Consider the following 19,209-nt stretch of genomic DNA (forward strand, 5'->3'; position numbering starts at 1 on the left):
AAAGGTCAGTGCATTTGGTACACATTCTAAGAGGGGGTTCCACAATGGCTTCTAAACATAATGAACAAGGAGTTTCCTCTATGTCAGACATGTTTAACAGACTAGTAATGAGACCAGCAAGCTTGGAAAACACTTTAATAAATGTGAAAAAAGCAATAATAAAAAACTGTACTGTGCCTTTAAGAGAAAAAAAAACTACCACATAAACTGCAAAACAGTGAAAAAAGTAGTAAACTCTACGAAATTTTTACAGTGTGTATAAGGGACTAAAGCAGCATTGCACCCACTTGCAAATGGATGATTAACCCCTCAGGCCCAAAAACGAATTAGAAAAACTTAAAACCTGTTAACAAACAGTCAAACACACTGCTACAGCCCTGCTGTGGCTCCTACCTGCCCTTAAAAACGATTTTTGCAGGAACAAAACCCTCTATAGAGGCCCTATAAGCCAGAGGACTCCTTCAGGGAAGCTGGATGTCTCAGACTGAAAATGAAAATAGGCTCCTCCCACCATGCACTCAAAGTCAGAGGGCCTTAAAAAAGTACTCCTAGGAGTAATCTAACAAGCCATGTGGAAATTAGGCCCCAAATAAAGATTTATCACCCTCAGAAAAAACGTTTTTATTTATAAATCATGCAAACGTTTTTACACTAAGTAATATAGGTTTTAACATGAATATTATCCCTTTTTGCAAGCATGATCCCAATTGCTGTTAAATCACTGTATCAGGCTTACCTTAAATATACCAGGCACTGTCAGCATTTTCTAGACCTTATCTCTCTAGAAAAAAATATACTGAACATACCTCAAAGCAGGCAATCTGCAGACCGTCCCCCCAACTGAAGTTTTCTTTCCATACTCTTCAGTTATGTGTGAGAACTGCAATGGACCTTAGTTACAAACCGCTAAGATCATCAAACCTCCAGGCAGAATTCTTCTTCCAATTTCTGCCTGAGAGAAAAACAGTACAACGCCGGTACCGTTTAAAAAAAAAAAAATTTTGATTGAAGGTAAAAACTACACTAAGTCACCACATCTCTCTTGATACAGTCGAGAGCTGCAAGAGAATGACTGGGAGTGGCAGTTAGGGGAGGAGCTATATAGACAGCTCTGCTGTGGGTGTCCTCTTGCAGCTTCCTGTTGGGAAGGAGAATATCCCACAAGTAATGGATGAACCCGTGGACTGGATACACCTTTACAAGAGAAATGAGCATGTAATTCTTGCATTAGAATTTCCCTTTAACAACTCAGTCTATGAGGTGCAAGCTGAATGCATGACAACATAAGCAGTTGACACCTCACAAGCTGAGCATCGCCACAAGATAAGGAGATAGAGAACACATAAAATTATTTTAGTAACACATTTAGAAAGGTTACACTATTACATAATAAGAGTATAAACATGGTTCTTGATAATCCCATTATCCAATTATATTTAGGTTTTCCTGTGAAGAACTTCTGAACTTTTATATCCAAGCAAGGTTATATGAGCAGACTGTAAGCAGTCCGGCCATTATACCGTGAAAAGCATAGTCTGGTTCTGCTCCATGTCGGTCGGTTGCACATAGTTCCCCCCCTCCCCATTCTGGTTCTTTATATCCAAAGAAATTTCATCTGCATCAAAGGAACAAGGAAGGCTGCATCGTCCGTCCTTCCATTCTTTTGTAAAAGAAGCTGTAGTCTGCAGCCCTGGCTGGGAGAAAGATTTGCGGATTGGCTTGTTCTTGTCATCTTCGTTAACTGTTGACTGGAAGACGGATCGAAATTTTTCACTCAAAAATATTCCAATGTTGGTTTCAGGCTGTGACTCAAGTTCCTTTTTTTTGGTACAACTAATGTGATTAAACTTGTCAATGCATTCGTCTATTAGACAAGGAGGGGCATTTTTCTGGGCCACAATCACACGGCCGCAAAACAAAACCTCAAACTTTTTGGAAAAGGCATCATCCACATCATATAGATGAGACTGAATCTCCTCTTGACGTGCTAATTTTCCTGCTTGCCTGATAGAGCCAATTATCTCAGGCACCTGAAACACAAGGAAAAACAAATATATTAAAACAGTGACAGATATACACAAATCAAACAAATATAACACACACATTTAGCCAGAAATGTATTAAAAGGGTTAGTAAACACTTTGAGATTTTTAAATAAAAGATTTAGATGTGTATAGCAAAACAACTTTGCAATATACCTTTGTTACTTATTTTGCCCCCTTTTCATGACAATTAGCTCTGAAAAATGTAGGGTTTCAAACTCTGAGCTGGAAATGCATGCTGCAGACCTTGTTAGGCTAGCCCTGCTACATATACATGTTGCAGGATTTATTAGGCTAACCTTGCTACATATACCTTCCCCTAATTAGCTTTAACAGATATGAAGTGAACATCAATGCACTTGATACGCATAATATAAATTGTAGCTACTGTTGCTGTCTGCAGACTAAGACCTAGATTAAGGGTGGAGTTTAACACACTGTAAACATATTTTATTATTATACTTTAATGTACTTTTTAAGTGGACATCTCAAACAGTAGGCAGCTAGGACTGAAAAAAATATGCTGAAAAAAAACATCAAACATAGAAACCTCTATTGTAGCAAATCACTTAAACGCTTTACAACACTCTTCTTACACTTAAACAGTAAACACATTACTGTTCTCTTGCTATAGAACATTAGTTTTCAAACCTGTCCTCAGACCTCCCTAACAGGCCAGATTTTGAGGATATCTGAACTAGAGCACATGTGAAATAATCAGACTTGTTTTTTAAAACAAATTAAAATCCTTTTTACTGACCTCCACCTCCCTTTTGATTTATTTGGAACCAATTTGGGCTAGTCACTTTCTAGTATAAAGTAAATTGTTTTGCAGTTGTTCTCAGCTAAAACCAATTAGGGATAGATATGTAGCAGAGTTAGCCTTGATAAGTTGGTTTTGCTCTTTGAATCCACAACCCTTTAAATGGGCTGAACTTGCTAGGAGATCAGATCTCATTATAGCAGAGCTTTCCAAACTTTTTATGTTGGCGACACACTTTATAGACCTACATCATTTGGTGACACAGTAATTCAGTTGTACTAGCAAACAAAAACAAAAAGTTTAATAACACCAATAGCTACTTACTATTTTAATGGGCTGTATGAGGTTTATGTGATGAACACAGTTTCTGAATATTTAGTGTAATATTAGATAAAGACACTCACATTTTATCATCAAGCATTTTTAAGCTTCCACTTCCTATCCATATATCAAGAGCAGGAGCAGCAATGCACTACTGGGAGCTAGCTGCAAAAAAAAAAAAACAAACACCGACTTCAGCTCAGCGTTTAAGCTGCTGCCCTCAGAGCTCTGCGAGTCTGATTGACTACTGCCCGCGCTGCAAACACACTGCTGTCCCACTCACTGACTACACATGCAGTCACGAGGCCAAATAAGGAGACTACACGTGCAGTCAGGAGCCAATGTGCTGTGAATAGGGAATGGGAATAGTTTCAGGGCAGGCGGAAAGTCGGAAACCAAAAACAAATTTAAAAATAATTTTAAAATCAAAAAAAATTGTGCTAAAGCAGGGAGACACCTACACACTGCTGCCGACACACTAATGTGTCACGATACACAGTTTGGAAAGCACTGCCTTATAGTATTAGTCTATACACACAAATGCTTTCTTATCTTATCTCTGTCTATATATCAGAGCCCAATACTTTAAGAGAACAAATGAAAATGAACATAATACTTATCTTGCCCACCTCCCACTGGGAGTGTAATTACTTTTGCTGTCTATGATTATGATGATTTTCTATAGTCAATACTTATTTACAACTTAGGCAGTGGATTCAACAGGCAAAACTATTCCTAATGGCAAAATAGAGGAAAGGAGCCATTTGTAAACAATTTAAAATACTTCAGCAGTTAAAATGGATCATTGGGAACACATTGAAGGGGACATCTTACAGCACAATGTAAAATTTAAAACAACTTTTTTTCTGCAATAGTTTTCACTGTTCCACAGTGGAGAAAGCAAAGGCTTTTATTTAAATACATATTTTAGGATTATTGACCTGAGCCTGGCTTTTTATATAACGGCAAATTACAGAACTAAATCTCTGAACAAAGCATTGGAAACTTTTCATTTAAAAAAGTGGCTTTTTGTGTGTGTGGGGGGGGGGGGGATAAATCTGAGATAAACTCTAATCTTCTTTTGCAAAACAAAAGTAAAATACAAAGTCCCAAATAAAGGTTTGCAGAGCTCTTTCTATTTCTTTAAAAACTTAAATTATGCTTACCTGATAATTTTCTTTTCTTCAGATGGAGAGAGTCCACAGCTGCATTCATTACTTTTGAGAAATTCAGAACCTGCCCACCAGGAGGAGGCAAAGACACCCCAGTCAAAGGCTTAAATACTCTTCCCACTTCTCTCATACCCCAGTCACTCTGCCGAGGAACAAGGAACAGTAGAAGAAATTTCAGGGTGAGAGGTGCCAGAATAACAAAAATTACGGCAGCCCCACATAAAAACACGGGCGGGGAGCTTTGGACTCTTTCGATCTGAAGAAAAGAAAATTATCAGATAAGCATAATTTAAGTTTTTCTTCATAAATGGAAAGAGTCCACAGCTGCATTCATTACTTTTGGGAAAACAATAACCAATCTATAGAGGACACTGAAAGAAAAAAACAGGAGGGGGCCCAATCTGAGGGCACCAGGCCTGAAAACCCCTACCCAACAAAATCCCGCTTTGTCCGAAACTGAGAACAACTTTGGGGAAAAAGCCCAAGGTCACTGACCCGCAGATAGTCCACAAGCCTTGCTAGAGACCACAGGAACTAGACTCGACCGAGTCAACAGCCTCCAAGAGACACCGTCGCCCAGCAGTTGGTCTTCAAACAACACACCCCTTACTAAAGAAAGGGAACAAACTACCGTATTCTTCTACAAAGAAGAAAAGACATAGAGAAAACATGATTGTACTTGTAAAGTGTGACTAATCCCCTTTAAGGGACTCAAGGAACTGCTCACTTTATCAACCTCGGAAGGAGGAAAGGATGAGTAGACCTCACCGGGGATCGAACTTGCAACCCTCGGTTTGCTACAGTGCATTAGTATGCTGAGCTAGCTGTCCAGCTAGCATAAGGAACCAGAGCAAAGAAAAACCAGAGAAACCGGATCAGGCTAACAGAGACCCAACCAGTCTCATAGAAACAAGGGGAGGCAAAGACCAGACCTCAGAAATACAGAAACCACGGGATAAGGCCGGGAGTTTGAAACAGAGAGAGGATCTTCCCCTAACACAGTGCAACCGCACTCTAGAAAGCAACTAAAGACAAAGGTCCCTAAGTCGCAAAAGGTAGCTCAGAATACCGAAATATTCAGAAACAAAACCTCGTGCAGCAAGATCAGATAGGTCTGACGAACAACACCTGAAGCAAAAACACTGCACGCTGCAGTCATGTAAAAATTGCTCTAAAACTTAAATACTTGCAGGGCAAGTAAAAAAGCAGCTGAAGATAGGATCCTTCAGATTGCTATGTATCCACTAACCAGCGGATAACATCGCAGGCCAAGAGCCGCCAGTCCTTCCCACAAATCTTGATGGAGAAACCTCAAAAAGGCTTACCATACCTCGAATGCTCTGAGGACAAAATAGCAGAGCAACAGATCTCAGTTCCTGCTCCAATACCGGCCCAGCCCAAGCGTCAGGCATGTCCAATAGACGGGGGGGGGCAGGACAATGACCCTCCAGAGAGAGGACTATCCCCTCAAAAAGGAAGGGCACTGATAAGAACAGCGTACATGTCCAAGAAGCCATAGTATGATCAAACACGGACCAAATGAAAAAATCATCTATACACCACTGTTGCCCCAACAGAGAAAAAACTCCCCATGAAAAGGAGCACACTCCGTCCGAAGGACAAGTCAGGCCTTAAAGTTTATAACCAGTACCCGAATGTGGATGTGAACTCTGGGCTCCCTGCTTGCAAGCACAATGAGCTAGCCCCTGTCGCAACATAGGGTCCCTGAAAAAAAATTGGGTCGTCCCGAACCAGTCCACAGGATCATAAGTCTCCAGACATCCAAGAAGTATCCAAGACAAGAACCCTGGACCCAGAATCATCCTAGAACGAACGACACTCTCAGGGAACACAAGATACCCCGTCTGAAGTAATCAGACCTTACAGGGGATGAGAACCAGGAAACCCGGAGAACGGGTACAGGACTCACTCGTAATTCCCAGCCCAAAAGGGAAGTAAAGCTCTTAGCTGGAGGTCTAGGCCGCAACAAAGTCACACAATTTCTCTGGAGCCCAAAGGCCCCAAGGGCAACACTAAGGGAAATGACAACGAGAACAGAGTCAGAAGAGAGTAGAAAGAAAAGGCTAGTCTCCATAATCCTTTCAGATTAACGTTCCAGAGGACCACATCCAAGGGAGAAGAATGCAAAGCATTCCGAACCCAGGCAGAAAAACATCCCCTAAGCAAAAGCTTGGAAAAAGAGACAACACCCCCTATTGCCCCTGATATGGAGAGGACTAACTCCCAGCCTTCACTTCCTAATTAAGCGGCCAAAGCCGCCAGAAAAACCGAAGTCTAGTAAGTCTCGACCCAAAGGAAGAGAACCTTTAAAAGGAATAAGTGCTAAAAGGACACTTCCAAAGGATCCTGGAAAGGCAAAACCGTAAGAACAGCGAAATGAAGGACCTAAATCTCCAAGCCAAAATCATCTATACACCACTGTTGCCCCAACAGAGAAAGAAAAAAAAATATATATATATATATATATATATTATTATTATTTTTTTAAGCATTTATAGTGACCAGTCTGAGAAACATACGGTTTGGAAGTTTATACCACTGATAAGAGGCATCATCTTTCTAAACAAGTCCCTATAAAAGGTAAAATACAAGGCGGATACACCAGATACATCTAACACTTACCTCATATCGATTGAGGTAAAGTAAGTGGACACCCAAAAGAGGAATAAATAAGAGGACCTGCATAGATTCATTTGAAGGAGAACTGTTTCTTTTGTGGAATAACCCGGGGTTTCTTTTGTGACCAAGGAGATTATATATATCTATATGCTCTGATGAGAGTGTTTTTTTATATTCATATATATATATTTCAATTTGTATGTGTATGCAATATTAACTAATTATAATAACCAGCGCTTTCAATACTCTTGTATAATTATATATATATATATATATATATATATATATATATATATATATATATATATATACACAGACATATACATACACACACACACATACACAAACACAGTGGCACACAACAGAAAGGTTGAGTAAATTTTTCACCATGTAAACTGGTTGCCGGTGTGATTTCTATATTGTCAGCACCTGTTAAGTGATACAGGTGAGTTAAATTACAAATTACAGGAGCATCACAAATTTGTAATGCACTTATTTGTTATAATTTTGAGAAGGTGCCAATGTTGTCCAGTCCATTTTTGGAGTTTTGCGTGGAATGTGTCAGATTTGGCTTATTTTTCTCCACATTTTTTGTGTCATACCAAAACAAACAAAAGAGATAAACACGAGAATGCCTAAACATTTGTAATTGCAACAATTTTCTGGTCAAAGTGGTGCATTATCTGGAAAAGCTTGGAAAAAGAGACAACACCTCCTATTGCCCCTGATATGGAGAGGACTAACTCCCGGCCTTCACTTCCTAATTAAGCGGCCAAAGCCGCCAGAAAAACCAGACGAAGTCTAGAAAGTCTCAACCCAAAGGAAGAGAACCTCTAAAAGGAATAAGTGCTAAAAGGACACTTCTAAAGAGACCTGTAAAGGCAAAACCGTAAGAACAGCGAAATGAAGGACCTAAATCCTCCAAGCATCCAACCCACAACGGGAAGGAACACTCTAGTTCTAGGAAAAAATGGAAACGACTGAGCATGTCGCCGCGGATCTCAACGGAGTCCCGGCCCACTAGTTTGAAAGGTGAATGAGGACTGAGCCAATCCCCCACGCCCCTAAGAAACCACGGACCCTCAAGTCCTCTCAGGGTGCTAGTTGAAGCTTGTAAAAGAAAAAAACAAGAAAACAACACAAATCACATTGTGATCACTAGGCACCCTAACTGGGCCAACCGGACATAAAAAGGCGCCATGTGTCTGAACTAGACCTCAAAGACGTAATTTGTACCCAGTCAGGACCAGCCTGAAACTAAGGGCCCCAGTACTGTCAAGGCCACATAGAGTCTCCCCCAAGATGGAGGGATAAAGAACAATCAGACAGACTTTTGTAAACAGTGCGACCACAAAATCACGAGTATCAATTCCAGAGAAGAAAGTTCCGGAAGGAAACACACCACAACATGAGCTTTAGACCAAATAAAACATAATTTAGGCTTACCTGATAAATTCCTTTCTCCTGTAGTGTAGTCAGTCCACGGGTCATCCATTACTTATGGGATATTAACTCCTCCCTAACAGGAAGTGCAAGAGGATCACCCAAGCAGAGCTGCTATATAGCTCCTCCCCTCTACGTCATATCCAGTCATTCGACCGAAAACCAAACGAGAAAGGAGAAACTATAGGGTGCAGTGGTGACTGGAGTATAATTTAAAATTTAGACCTGCCATAAAAAACAGGGCGGGCCGTGGACTGACTACACTACAGGAGAAAGGAATTTATCAGGTAAGCATAAATTATGTTTTCTCCTGTTAAGTGTAGTCAGTCCACGGGTCATCCATTACTTATGGGATACCAATACCAAAGCTAAAAGTACACGGATGACGGGAGGGACAGGCAGGATCTTTACACGGAAGGAACCACTGCCTGTAGAACCTTTCTCCCAAAAACAGCCTCAGAAGAAGCAAAAGTGTCAAATTTGTAAAATTTGGAAAAAGTATGAAGAGAAGACCAAGTTGCAGCCTTGCAAATCTGTTCAACAGAGGCCTCATTCTTAAAGGCCCACGTGGAAGCCACAGCTCTAGTGGAATGAGCTGTAATTCTTTCAGGAGGCTGCTGTCCAGCAGTCTCATAGGCTAAGCGAATTATGCTACGAAGCCAGAAAGAGAGGGAGGTAGCAGAAGCTTTCTGACCTCTCCTCTGTCCAGAATAAACGACAAACAGGGAAGAAGTTTGGCGAAAATCTTTAGTTGCCTGTAAATAAAATTTTAGGGCATGGACTACGTCCAGATTGTGTAGAAGTCGTTCCTTCTTTGAAGAAGGGTTAGGACACAATGAAGGAACAACAATCTCTTGATTGATATTCCTATTAGTGACTACCTTAGGTAAGAACCCAGGTTTAGTATGCAGAACTACCTTGTCTGAATGAAAAATCAGATAAGGAGAATCACAATGTAAGGCCGATAACTCAGAGACTCTTCGAGCCGAGGAAATAGCCATTAAAAACAGAACTTTCCAAGATAACAGCTTGATATCAATGGAATGAAGGGGTTCAAACGGAACACCCTGTAAAACGTTAAGAACTAAGTTTAAGCTCCACGGTGGAGCAACAGTCTTAAACACAGGCTTAATCCTGGCCAAAGCCTGACAAAAGGCCTGAACGTCTGGAACTTCTGACAGACGTTTGTGCAAAAGGATTGACAGAGCTGAGATCTGTCCCTTTAAAGAACTAGCAGATAAACCCTTTTCTAAACCTTCTTGTAGAAAAGACAATATCCTAGGAATCCTAACCTTACTCCATGAGTAACTCTTGGATTCGCACCAATGTAAGTATTTACGCCATATTTTATGGTAAATGTTCCTGGTAACAGGTTTCCTAGCCTGTATTAAGGTATCAATTACTGACTCCGAAAATCCACGCTTTGATAAAATCAAGCGTTCAATCTCCATGCAGTCAGCTTCAGAGAAATTAGATTTTGATGTTTGAAAGGACCCTGAAATAGAAGGTCCTGTCTCAGAGGCAGAGACCATGGTGGACAGGACGACATGTCCACTAGATCTGCATACCAGGTCCTGCGTGGCCACGCAGGCGCTATTAGAATCACCGATGCTCTCTCCTGTTTGATCCTTGCAATCAATCGAGGAAGCATCGGGAAGGGTGGAAACACATAAGCCATCTTGAAGTTCCAAGGTGCTGTCAGAGCATCTATCAGAACCGCTCCCGGGTCCCTGGACCTGGACCCGTAACAAGGAAGCTTGGCGTTCTGGCGAGACGCCATGAGATCCATATCTGGTTTGCCCCAATGCTGAAGTATTTGGGCAAAGACCTCCGGATGAAGTTCCCACTCCCCCGGATGAAAAGTCTGACGACTTAGGAAATCCGCCTCCCAGTTCTCCACGCCTGGGATGTGGATCGCTGATAGGTGGCAAGAGTGAGACTCTGCCCAGAGAATTATCTTTGAGACTTCCATCATCGCTAGGGAACTCCTTGTCCCTCCTTGATGGTTGATGTAAGCCACAGTCGTGATGTTGTCCGACTGAAATCTGATGAACCTCAGAGATGCTAGCTGAGGCCAAGCTAGAAGGGCATTGAAAACTGCTCTTAATTCCAGAATGTTTATGGGAAGGAGACTCTCCTCCTGAGTCCATGATCCCTGAGACTTCAGGGAATTCCAGACAGCGCCCCAACCTAGCAGGCGTCTGTTGTTACAATCGTCCAATCTGGTCTGCTGAAGGGCATCCCCTTGGACAGGTGTGGCCGAGAGAGCCACCATAGAAGAGAATTTCTGGTCTCCTGATCCAGATTCAGCATAGTGGACAAATCTGAGTAATCCCCATTCCACTGACTTAGCATGCACAACTGCAGTGGTCTGAGATGCAGGCGTGCAAAGGGAACTATGTCCATTGCCGCTACCATTAAACCGATTACCTCCATGCATTGAGCCACTGACGGGTTTGGAATGGAATGAAGGACACGGCAAGCATTTAGGAGTTTTGTTAACCTGTCCTCTGTCAGGTAAATTTTCATTTCTACCGAATCTATAAGAGTCCCTAAGAAGGGAACTCTTGTGAGTGGCAATAGAGAACTCTTTCCTTCGTTCACCTTCCACCCATGTGACCTTAGAAATGCCACTACTAACTCTGTATGAGACTTGGCAGCTTGGAAACTTGACGCTTGTATCAGAATGTCGTCTAGGTACGGAGCTACCGATATTCCTCGCGGTCTTAGTACCGCCAGAAGAGAACCCAGAACCTTTGTGAAGATTCTTGGAGCAGTAGCTAACCCGAAGGGAAGAGCTACAAACTGGTAATGCCTGTCTAGGAAGGCAAACCTTAGATACCGGTAATGATCATTGTGAATCGGTATGTGAAGGTACGCATCCTTTAAATCCACTGTGGTCATGTAATGACCCTTTTGGATCATGGGTAAGATTGTCCGAATAGTTTCCATTTTGAACGATGGAACTCTTAGGAATTTGTTTAGGATCTTTAAGTCCAAGATTGGTCTGAAGGTTCCTTCTTTCTTGGGAACCACAAACAGATTTGAGTAAAACCCTTGTCCGTGTTCTGACCGCGGAACCGGGTGGATCACTCCCATTAGTAAAAGATCTTGTACACAGCGTAGAAACGCCTCTTTCTTTATCTGGTTTGTTGACAACCTTGAAAAATGAAATCTCCCTTTTGGAGGAGAAGCTTTGAAGTCCAGAAGATATCCCTGAGATATGATCTCTAACGCCCAGGGATCCTGGACATCTCTTGCCCAAGCCTGGGCGAAGAGAGAAAGTCTGCCCCCCACTAGATCCGTTTCCGGATCGGGGGCCCTCACTTCATGCTGTCTTAGGGGCAGCAGCAGGTTTTCTGGCCTGCTTGCCCTTGTTCCAGGTCTGGTTAGGTTTCCAGCCCTGTCTGTAGCGAGCAACAGTTCCTTCCTGTTTTTGAGCGGAGGAAGTTGATGCTGCTCCTGCCTTGAAGTTGCGAAAGGCACGAAAATTAGACTGTCTAGCCCTTGGTTTGGCTCTGTCTTGAGGTAGGGCATGTCCCTTACCTCCAGTAATGTCAGCGATAATTTCTTTCAAACCGGGCCCGAATAAGGTCTGCCCCTTGAAAGGTATGTTAAGTAATTTAGATTTAGAAGTCACATCAGCTGACCAGGATTTAAGCCATAGCGCTCTGCGCGCCTGAATGGCGAATCCGGAGTTCTTAGCCGTAAGTTTAGCTAAATGTACTACGGCATCAGAAATAAATGAATTAGCTAGCTTAAGGACTCTAAGCTTGTCTGTAATCTCATCCAATGTAGCTGAGCTAATGGTCTCTTCCAGAGACTCAAACCTGACAGGCGCAATGCATGCAAGGGGTTGCAATATAAAACCTTGTTGAACAAACATTTTCTTAAGGTAACCCTCTAACTTTTTATCCATTGGATCTGAAAAAGCACAGCTATCCTCCACCGGGATAGTGGTACGCTTAGCTAAAGTAGAAACTGCTCCCTCCACCTTAGGGACCGTCTGCCATAAGTCCCGTGTGGTGGCGTCTATTGGAAACATTTTTCTAAATATAGGAGGGGGTGAGAAAGGCACACCGGGTCTATCCCACTCCTTGTTAACAATTTCTGTAAGCCTTTTAGGTATAGGAAAAACGTCAGTACACGTCGGTACCGCAAAATATTTATCCAGCCTACATATTTTCTCTGGGATTGCAACCGTGTTACAATCATTCAAAGCCGCTAATACCTCCCCTAGTAACACACGGAGGTTCTCAAGCTTAAATTTAAAATTTGAAATGTCTGAATCCAGTTTATTTGGATCAGATCCGTCACCCACAGAATGAAGCTCTCCGTCTTCATGTTCTGCAAATTGTGACGCAGTATCAGACATGGCCCTAGTATTTTCAGCGCACTCTCTGTTCTCACTCCAGAGTGGTCGCGTTTACCCCTAAGTTCTGGCAATTTAGATAAAACTTCAGTCATAACATTAGCCATGTCTTGCAAGGTGATTTGTAATGGCCGCCCTGATGTACTTGGCGTCACAATATCACGCACCTCCTGAGCGGGAGATGCAGGTACTGACACGTGAGGAGAGTTAGTCGGCATAACTTCCCCCTCGTTGTCTGGTGAAATTTTCTTTACATGTACAGATTGGCTTTTACTTAAAGTAGCATCAATGCAATTAGTACACAAATTTCTATTGGGCTCCACATTGGCCTTTGAACATATTGCACAAAGAGATTCCTCTGTGTCAGACATGTTTAAACAAACTAGCAATTAAACCAGCAAGCTTGGAAATACTTTTCAAATAAATTTACAAGCAATATAAAAAATGTTACTGTGCCTTTAAGAAGCACACAAAAAACTGTCACAGTTTAAATAATATGAACCGGATAAGTTATAGAAACCAAATTTTCACATTAAATTTATTAATTTAGCAAAGGATTGCACCCACTAGCAAATGGATGATTAACCCCTTAATACCAAAAAAACGGATAACAATAAAATATATACGTTTTTATCACAGTCAAAGCACAGTCTCACAGGTCTGCTGTGAGTGATTACCTCCCTCAAAACTAGTTTTGGAGACCCCTGAGCTCTGTAGAGACGTCCTGGATCATGCAGGGAGAACAGGAAGACTTGTGACTGAATTTTTACTGCGCAGTAAAAGCGCCAAAATAGGCCCCTCCCACTCCTACTACAACAGTGGGGAAGCTCAGTAAACTGATTTTATTCAAAACAAACGACAGCCATGTGGAAAATAATGCCCAAATAAATTTTCACCAAGTACCTCAGAGAAAAAACGATTAACATGCCAGTAAAACGTTTTAAATATAAGTATATGAGATGTTAATAAAAAGCCTGTTGCTAGTCGCTTTCACTGCAGAGAGGCTATAAGTTATATACATACAGTATTTTCTTAGTGAAGTGCCATTCCCCAGAAATACTTCAGTGCAAGCATACACACATATCAGCCTGATACCAGTTACTACTACTGCATTTAAGGCTGTACTTACATTACACCGGAATTAGCAGTATTTTCTCAGTCAATTCCATTCCTTAGAAAATAATATACTGCAACATACCTCCTTGCAGGTGAACCCTGCCCGCTGTCCCCTGTTCTGAAGTTACCTCACTCCTCAGAATGGCCGAGAACAGCAAATGGATCTTAGTTACGTCCGCTAAGATCATACACAACTCAGGTAGATTCTTCTTCTAATGCTGCCTGAGAAAAAACAACACACTCCGGTGCTGTTTAAAATAACAAACTTTTGATTGAAGAAATAAAAACTAATTTTAATAACCACAGACCTCTCACACATCCTATCTATTAGTTAGGTGCAAGAGAATGACTGGGTATGACGTAGAGGGGAGGAGCTATATAGCAGCTCTGCTTGGGTGATCCTCTTGCACTTCCTGTTAGGGAGGAGTTAATATCCCATAAGTAATGGATGACCCGTGGACTGACTACACTTAACAGGAGAAAAATCATCCTCACCGGATGAAATAAAAGATAAGGCAACCCATAGGTTATCGCCAAGGAAGAATGGACAGACCCGCAGGACCAGTCCAACTTCCAAGCTCAGAACTGCAAAAGGATACACAAATAACAAAGACTATAAGAAGATTACATCATCCCCTTCTGTCTATACATGCAAGCCAGTCGAAGATTAAGACTGAGAATCCCCAGACCCATGAAGAGTGGGATCCTCCAGCAACACCAAAAATGTGCCTTAGTAGAACACAAAGGCGCGCCAGTCTACAACAAAAGGTGCATTATACCTCCCCCGGGACAAAAGAAAACACCGGCCCCGAAGGTTGACCCCCTGAGCCCGGAGGGCTGAACTGGACAAGGCGATCCCATGCCTGAAGAGCCCCGGTTAATGGAACACGGACAATATCGTAAGCACACTCCCGGTAGGTGAAGATTCACCAGCGTCATAGATAAGGCCAATGCGGAACCGTGTCGTAACCTCCGGTGCAAACAGTCCACACTCCATAGAAGGATAAGTAGCGTTTGTGTTACCTGCATGTGTAGTAAGAGTTGGTGGTAGGGAACTCGTCTTGAAGGAAATAGAATCCCCAGAGGTGAATGGCTCAGTGATTCCCCGATCCAGAGGAAAAGAACACTGTAAAAAGGCATTCGGAACATAACTGATGGGCATGTATCAACCGGGCGAACTCATATTCTCTGCAAGAAGTAGAGTCTGAATCAGAGACACCCATCTCCAAAAAATCAGAATCCTCCATAACTGGGACACTGAATATAAAAAATGGACCAATAAAAAAAAATCTAAAAACGGCACCTTACACCCGCAATGGCTGGGGCACTCACCACCTCCAGAGAACCAGACACTAGCGGACCAGGATTTCTCCGTCACCACATGGTCAGGAATGCGGAAATGGAGTCAAAAAGGTAAACCGTAAGTCCATGCAAAAGCGTGCCCGATCTTAAAGGCCGCGTCACTAGACATAGGCCGTTATGTTCTAAAATAGCCATGAGACGAAGCAACACTACACAGTAGCAGACAGAATCAGATAGAGGCTAACAGGACTACTTAAAACTCCAGTCCTATGCCGAAGAGTACTACCCTCCATAAGAGACTATCGAAAACCTCTGACACTTCTCTGCCAACCTCCTGGGACGAAAGGCAAAGAATGACTGGGGGATGAGGGAAGTGGGAGGAGTATTTAAGCCTTTGGCTGGGGTGTCTTTGCCTCCTCCTGGTGGCCAGGTTCTGAATTTCCCAAAAGTAATGAATGCAGCTGTGGACTCTTTCCATATAACCCCTTAATCACTACTCATATTGAAGGGACAAGTCTGTTTTATATGCACAGAGCACATCAGCAAAAAAACTTCACTGCAAAATGTTCAAGAATATATCGCTTTAACGGCCTCAGAAGTACTAGTGCGCCCATCATAAAGCAACCTTCCAACAATCACCATGACAGAACTCTCCAACATGTTCAGTAGTTTTCCTCCGCTAATTAATAGACCGTGCTGACCAGGTTCTTTACTGCCTTGTATGGATAGAAATGAAAAATATAAATGTGCTACGCCAATAAGAGGACATGTGACGTCACACTGTCCCTTTACAGCGTCTCCCTTTGCAAACATTTTCCCTTGAATATCTTTTCACCTGGCAAAGTAGAAGCTAGATATAAATTTCAGCACTAACCTAAATAATCAAGTGAACATAAAGAAGGATCATGTTACACAGCAGCACAATATACACAATTTGACCAAAGGTAAGTGGGCACCTGCCATCACACCTATAGGAGTTTGTTGGATATCCCATTGCAAAACAATGGGCATTAATATGGAGTTGCAATGTGCCCCCCCCCCCCCCCCCCCCCCTTTTGCAGCTATAACAGCCACCACTCTTTGGGGGCAGTTTTCCATAAGATATTGGAATCTGTTTGAATCTTTGCCTATTTCCCCAAAAGAGCATTTGTAAGGTCAGGCACTGATGTTGGATAAGGCTTTGTGCAGGTCACTAAAGTTCCTTCACACCAAACTCATCGTACGACAGTGACACATTTACAGTCACTGAGCTCTTTAGTACAACCCACTGCACTGCAAATGTTTGCCTATGGGGCATCCACATACTTTTAACCCATATAGTGTATAAACTTAAGGTTGTTCTTTTTTCTTTTTTTTTTGGGGGGGGGGGGTTGAAATTTAATAGGGAAATTAAAGAAAGAGAAGGTAAAGCAAATAGTAAAATATGCAAGGTATATTAGTTATCAATAAATAAATATTTTATAGGAAATTAGCTTGCTGTTATCAAGAACATAAAAAGGAAGTGTATAGGGATATGAACAAATGAAGGACAACAGTTGGAAATACTATAGAATTTCAGAAAGAAAATTGAAAGAGGTCCCATTGGTGTGTCTACATTCCTATAATATTACAGGTACATCACTGTGCCACTTTACCAGGTATTACTGGCACTTGTTCAAGTTAAAACAATAGAATATATAGTATCTAGGGAAAACAGAATTTATGTTTACCTGATAAATTTCTTTCTCCAACGGTGTGTCCGGTCCACGGCGTCATCCTTACTTGTGGGATATTCTCTTCCCCAACAGGAAATGGCAAAGAGCCCAGCAAAGCTGGTCACATGATCCCTCCTAGGCTCCGCCTACCCCAGTCATTCGACCGACGTTAAGGAGGAATATTTGCATAGGAGAAACCATATGGTACCGTGGTGACTGTAGTTAAAGAAAATAAAATATCCGACCTGATTAAAAAAAAACCAGGGCGGGCCGTGGACCGGACACACCGTTGGAGAAAGAAATTTATCAGGTAAACATAAATTCTGTTTTCTCCAACATAGGTGTGTCCGGTCCACGGCGTCATCCTTACTTGTGGGAACCAATACCAAAGCTTTAGGACACGGATGAAGGGAGGGAGCAAATCAGGTCACCTAAATGGAAGGCACCACGGCTTGCAAAACCTTTCTCCCAAAAATAGCCTCAGAAGAAGCAAAAGTATCAAACTTGTAAAATTTGGTAAAAGTGTGCAGTGAAGACCAAGTCGCTGCCCTACATATCTGATCAACAGAAGCCTCGTTCTTGAAGGCCCATGTGGAAGCCACAGCCCTAGTGGAATGAGCTGTGATTCTTTCGGGAGGCTGCCGTCCGGCAGTCTCGTAAGCCAATCTGATGATGCTTTTAATCCAAAAAGAGAGAGAGGTAGAAGTTGTTAAACACTAAAAAACTCTAAGCCATCTCCGTGGAGATGTTGCCTGTACAACGGCAAAGAGAATGACTGGGGTAGGCGGAGCCTAGGAGGGATCATGTGACCAGCTTTGCTGGGCTCTTTGCCATTTCCTGTTGGGGAAGAGAATATCCCACAAGTAAGGATGACGCCGTGGACCGGACACACCTATGTTGGAGAAAGTCTTGCTCTTTAGAAATGCAATACCATGTTTTGTAAAGCAAGGATGACTCGTACAGCAAACCTAGGAACCAGCAATAGTCTTCAGGAGTCAGATACAATTTCTTATGAGCTAGACAAGGTGTTTGTATACAAATGTATGTAGCATAATAATAATAATAATAATAATAATAATAATAATAATAATAATAATGTAAAAAAAAAGTGTAAGGAGTCAAAAGTAGAAATCTAAATGCCATCCTGGTACATGGGGTTTATCGAGCTATAAAACATCACACCTGCTAACAAGCCCTGCCAAAGAAAAGCACAGAACACATCTTGACTTTCTATAGCTGATGGATGCAAGAACCCATGACAAAGGCAGTGTTCTCATTAGCGAACAGTATGATTTATCTCCCTATGGAGGAGGAACACAAATAAAAAGGAACAATATGAATTTACAGTCATGTGGCAGGTAGTTGCCAAGAGGGAGAGGTTGTTATTGTTTCTAATAGACTGCACCTGCTGAAAGTGACAAAAAATGCAGGCTGGAAATATCAGCTAACCTCATGTAGATGTTTATAGAGGAGTAGTGCATCTATGCCCTTTCCTTTCAGAAACCCTTCTAAAATGGTATATACAAACATGCACAATTGTAGTGATAGGCATTCTTCAATAAGATCCATCAAAGGGCCACATATGTGAGCCCAAAGGGCCACACAAATGTAGCCGTAATACAAAACCCACAGTGAATGTATTTATAGGGGACTTTATTTTTTTATTTTTTTTACTATCCCTACAATATTTAAATAGGTAATAAAAAAATGAACAAGTATTTATTTTGCCTCCTTATTCTGCAATTTACCTCAGCAAATTGTACAACCAGAGGGCAAAGTACATAGCACATACAAACAACCCTGACAATGCTAGGATAAAGCATAAATGTATAAATATATGTATATATATGTATAAAGCATATTTACATAGGCCGAAGAAAAGGATGATAGATAAATAAAAAAAAATATATATATATATATTTTTAAGCATTTATAGTGACCAGTCTGAGAAATATACGGTTTGGAAGTTTATACCACTGATAAGAGGCATCATCTTTCTAAACAAGTCCCTATAAAAGGTAAAATACAAGGCGGATACACCAGATACATCTAACACTTACCTCATATCGATTGAGGTAAAGTAAGTGGACACCCAAAAGGGGAATAAATAAGAGGACCTGCATAGATTCATTTGAAGGAGAACTGTTTCTTTTGTGGAATAACCCGGGGTTTCTTTTGTGACCAAGGAGATTATATATATCTATATGCTCTGGTGAGAGCGTTTTTTTTTTATATTCATATATATATTTCAATCTGTATGTGTATGCAATATTAACTAACTATAATAACCAGCGCTTTCAATACTCTTGTATGATTATATATATATATATATATATATATATAT

The 19,209-nt window shown here is 41.5% G+C and overlaps 1 protein-coding gene across 1 annotated transcript in view; it reads right to left on the minus strand.

Moving 5' to 3' along the window:
• TBC1D1 (TBC1 domain family member 1) overlaps positions 1-19,209 on the minus strand; it is an 872,759-nt gene that overhangs the window by 418,523 nt on the left and 435,027 nt on the right. The window contains exon 3 of the mRNA XM_053700277.1: positions 1,521-2,030. Within this exon, the coding sequence (XP_053556252.1) occupies positions 1,521-2,030 (510 nt within the window). The remainder of the gene's footprint in view (positions 1-1,520; positions 2,031-19,209) is intronic.

Source organism: Bombina bombina, chromosome 2 (assembly GCF_027579735.1).
Source record: "Bombina bombina isolate aBomBom1 chromosome 2, aBomBom1.pri, whole genome shotgun sequence".
NCBI lineage: Eukaryota > Metazoa > Chordata > Amphibia > Anura > Bombinatoridae > Bombina > Bombina bombina.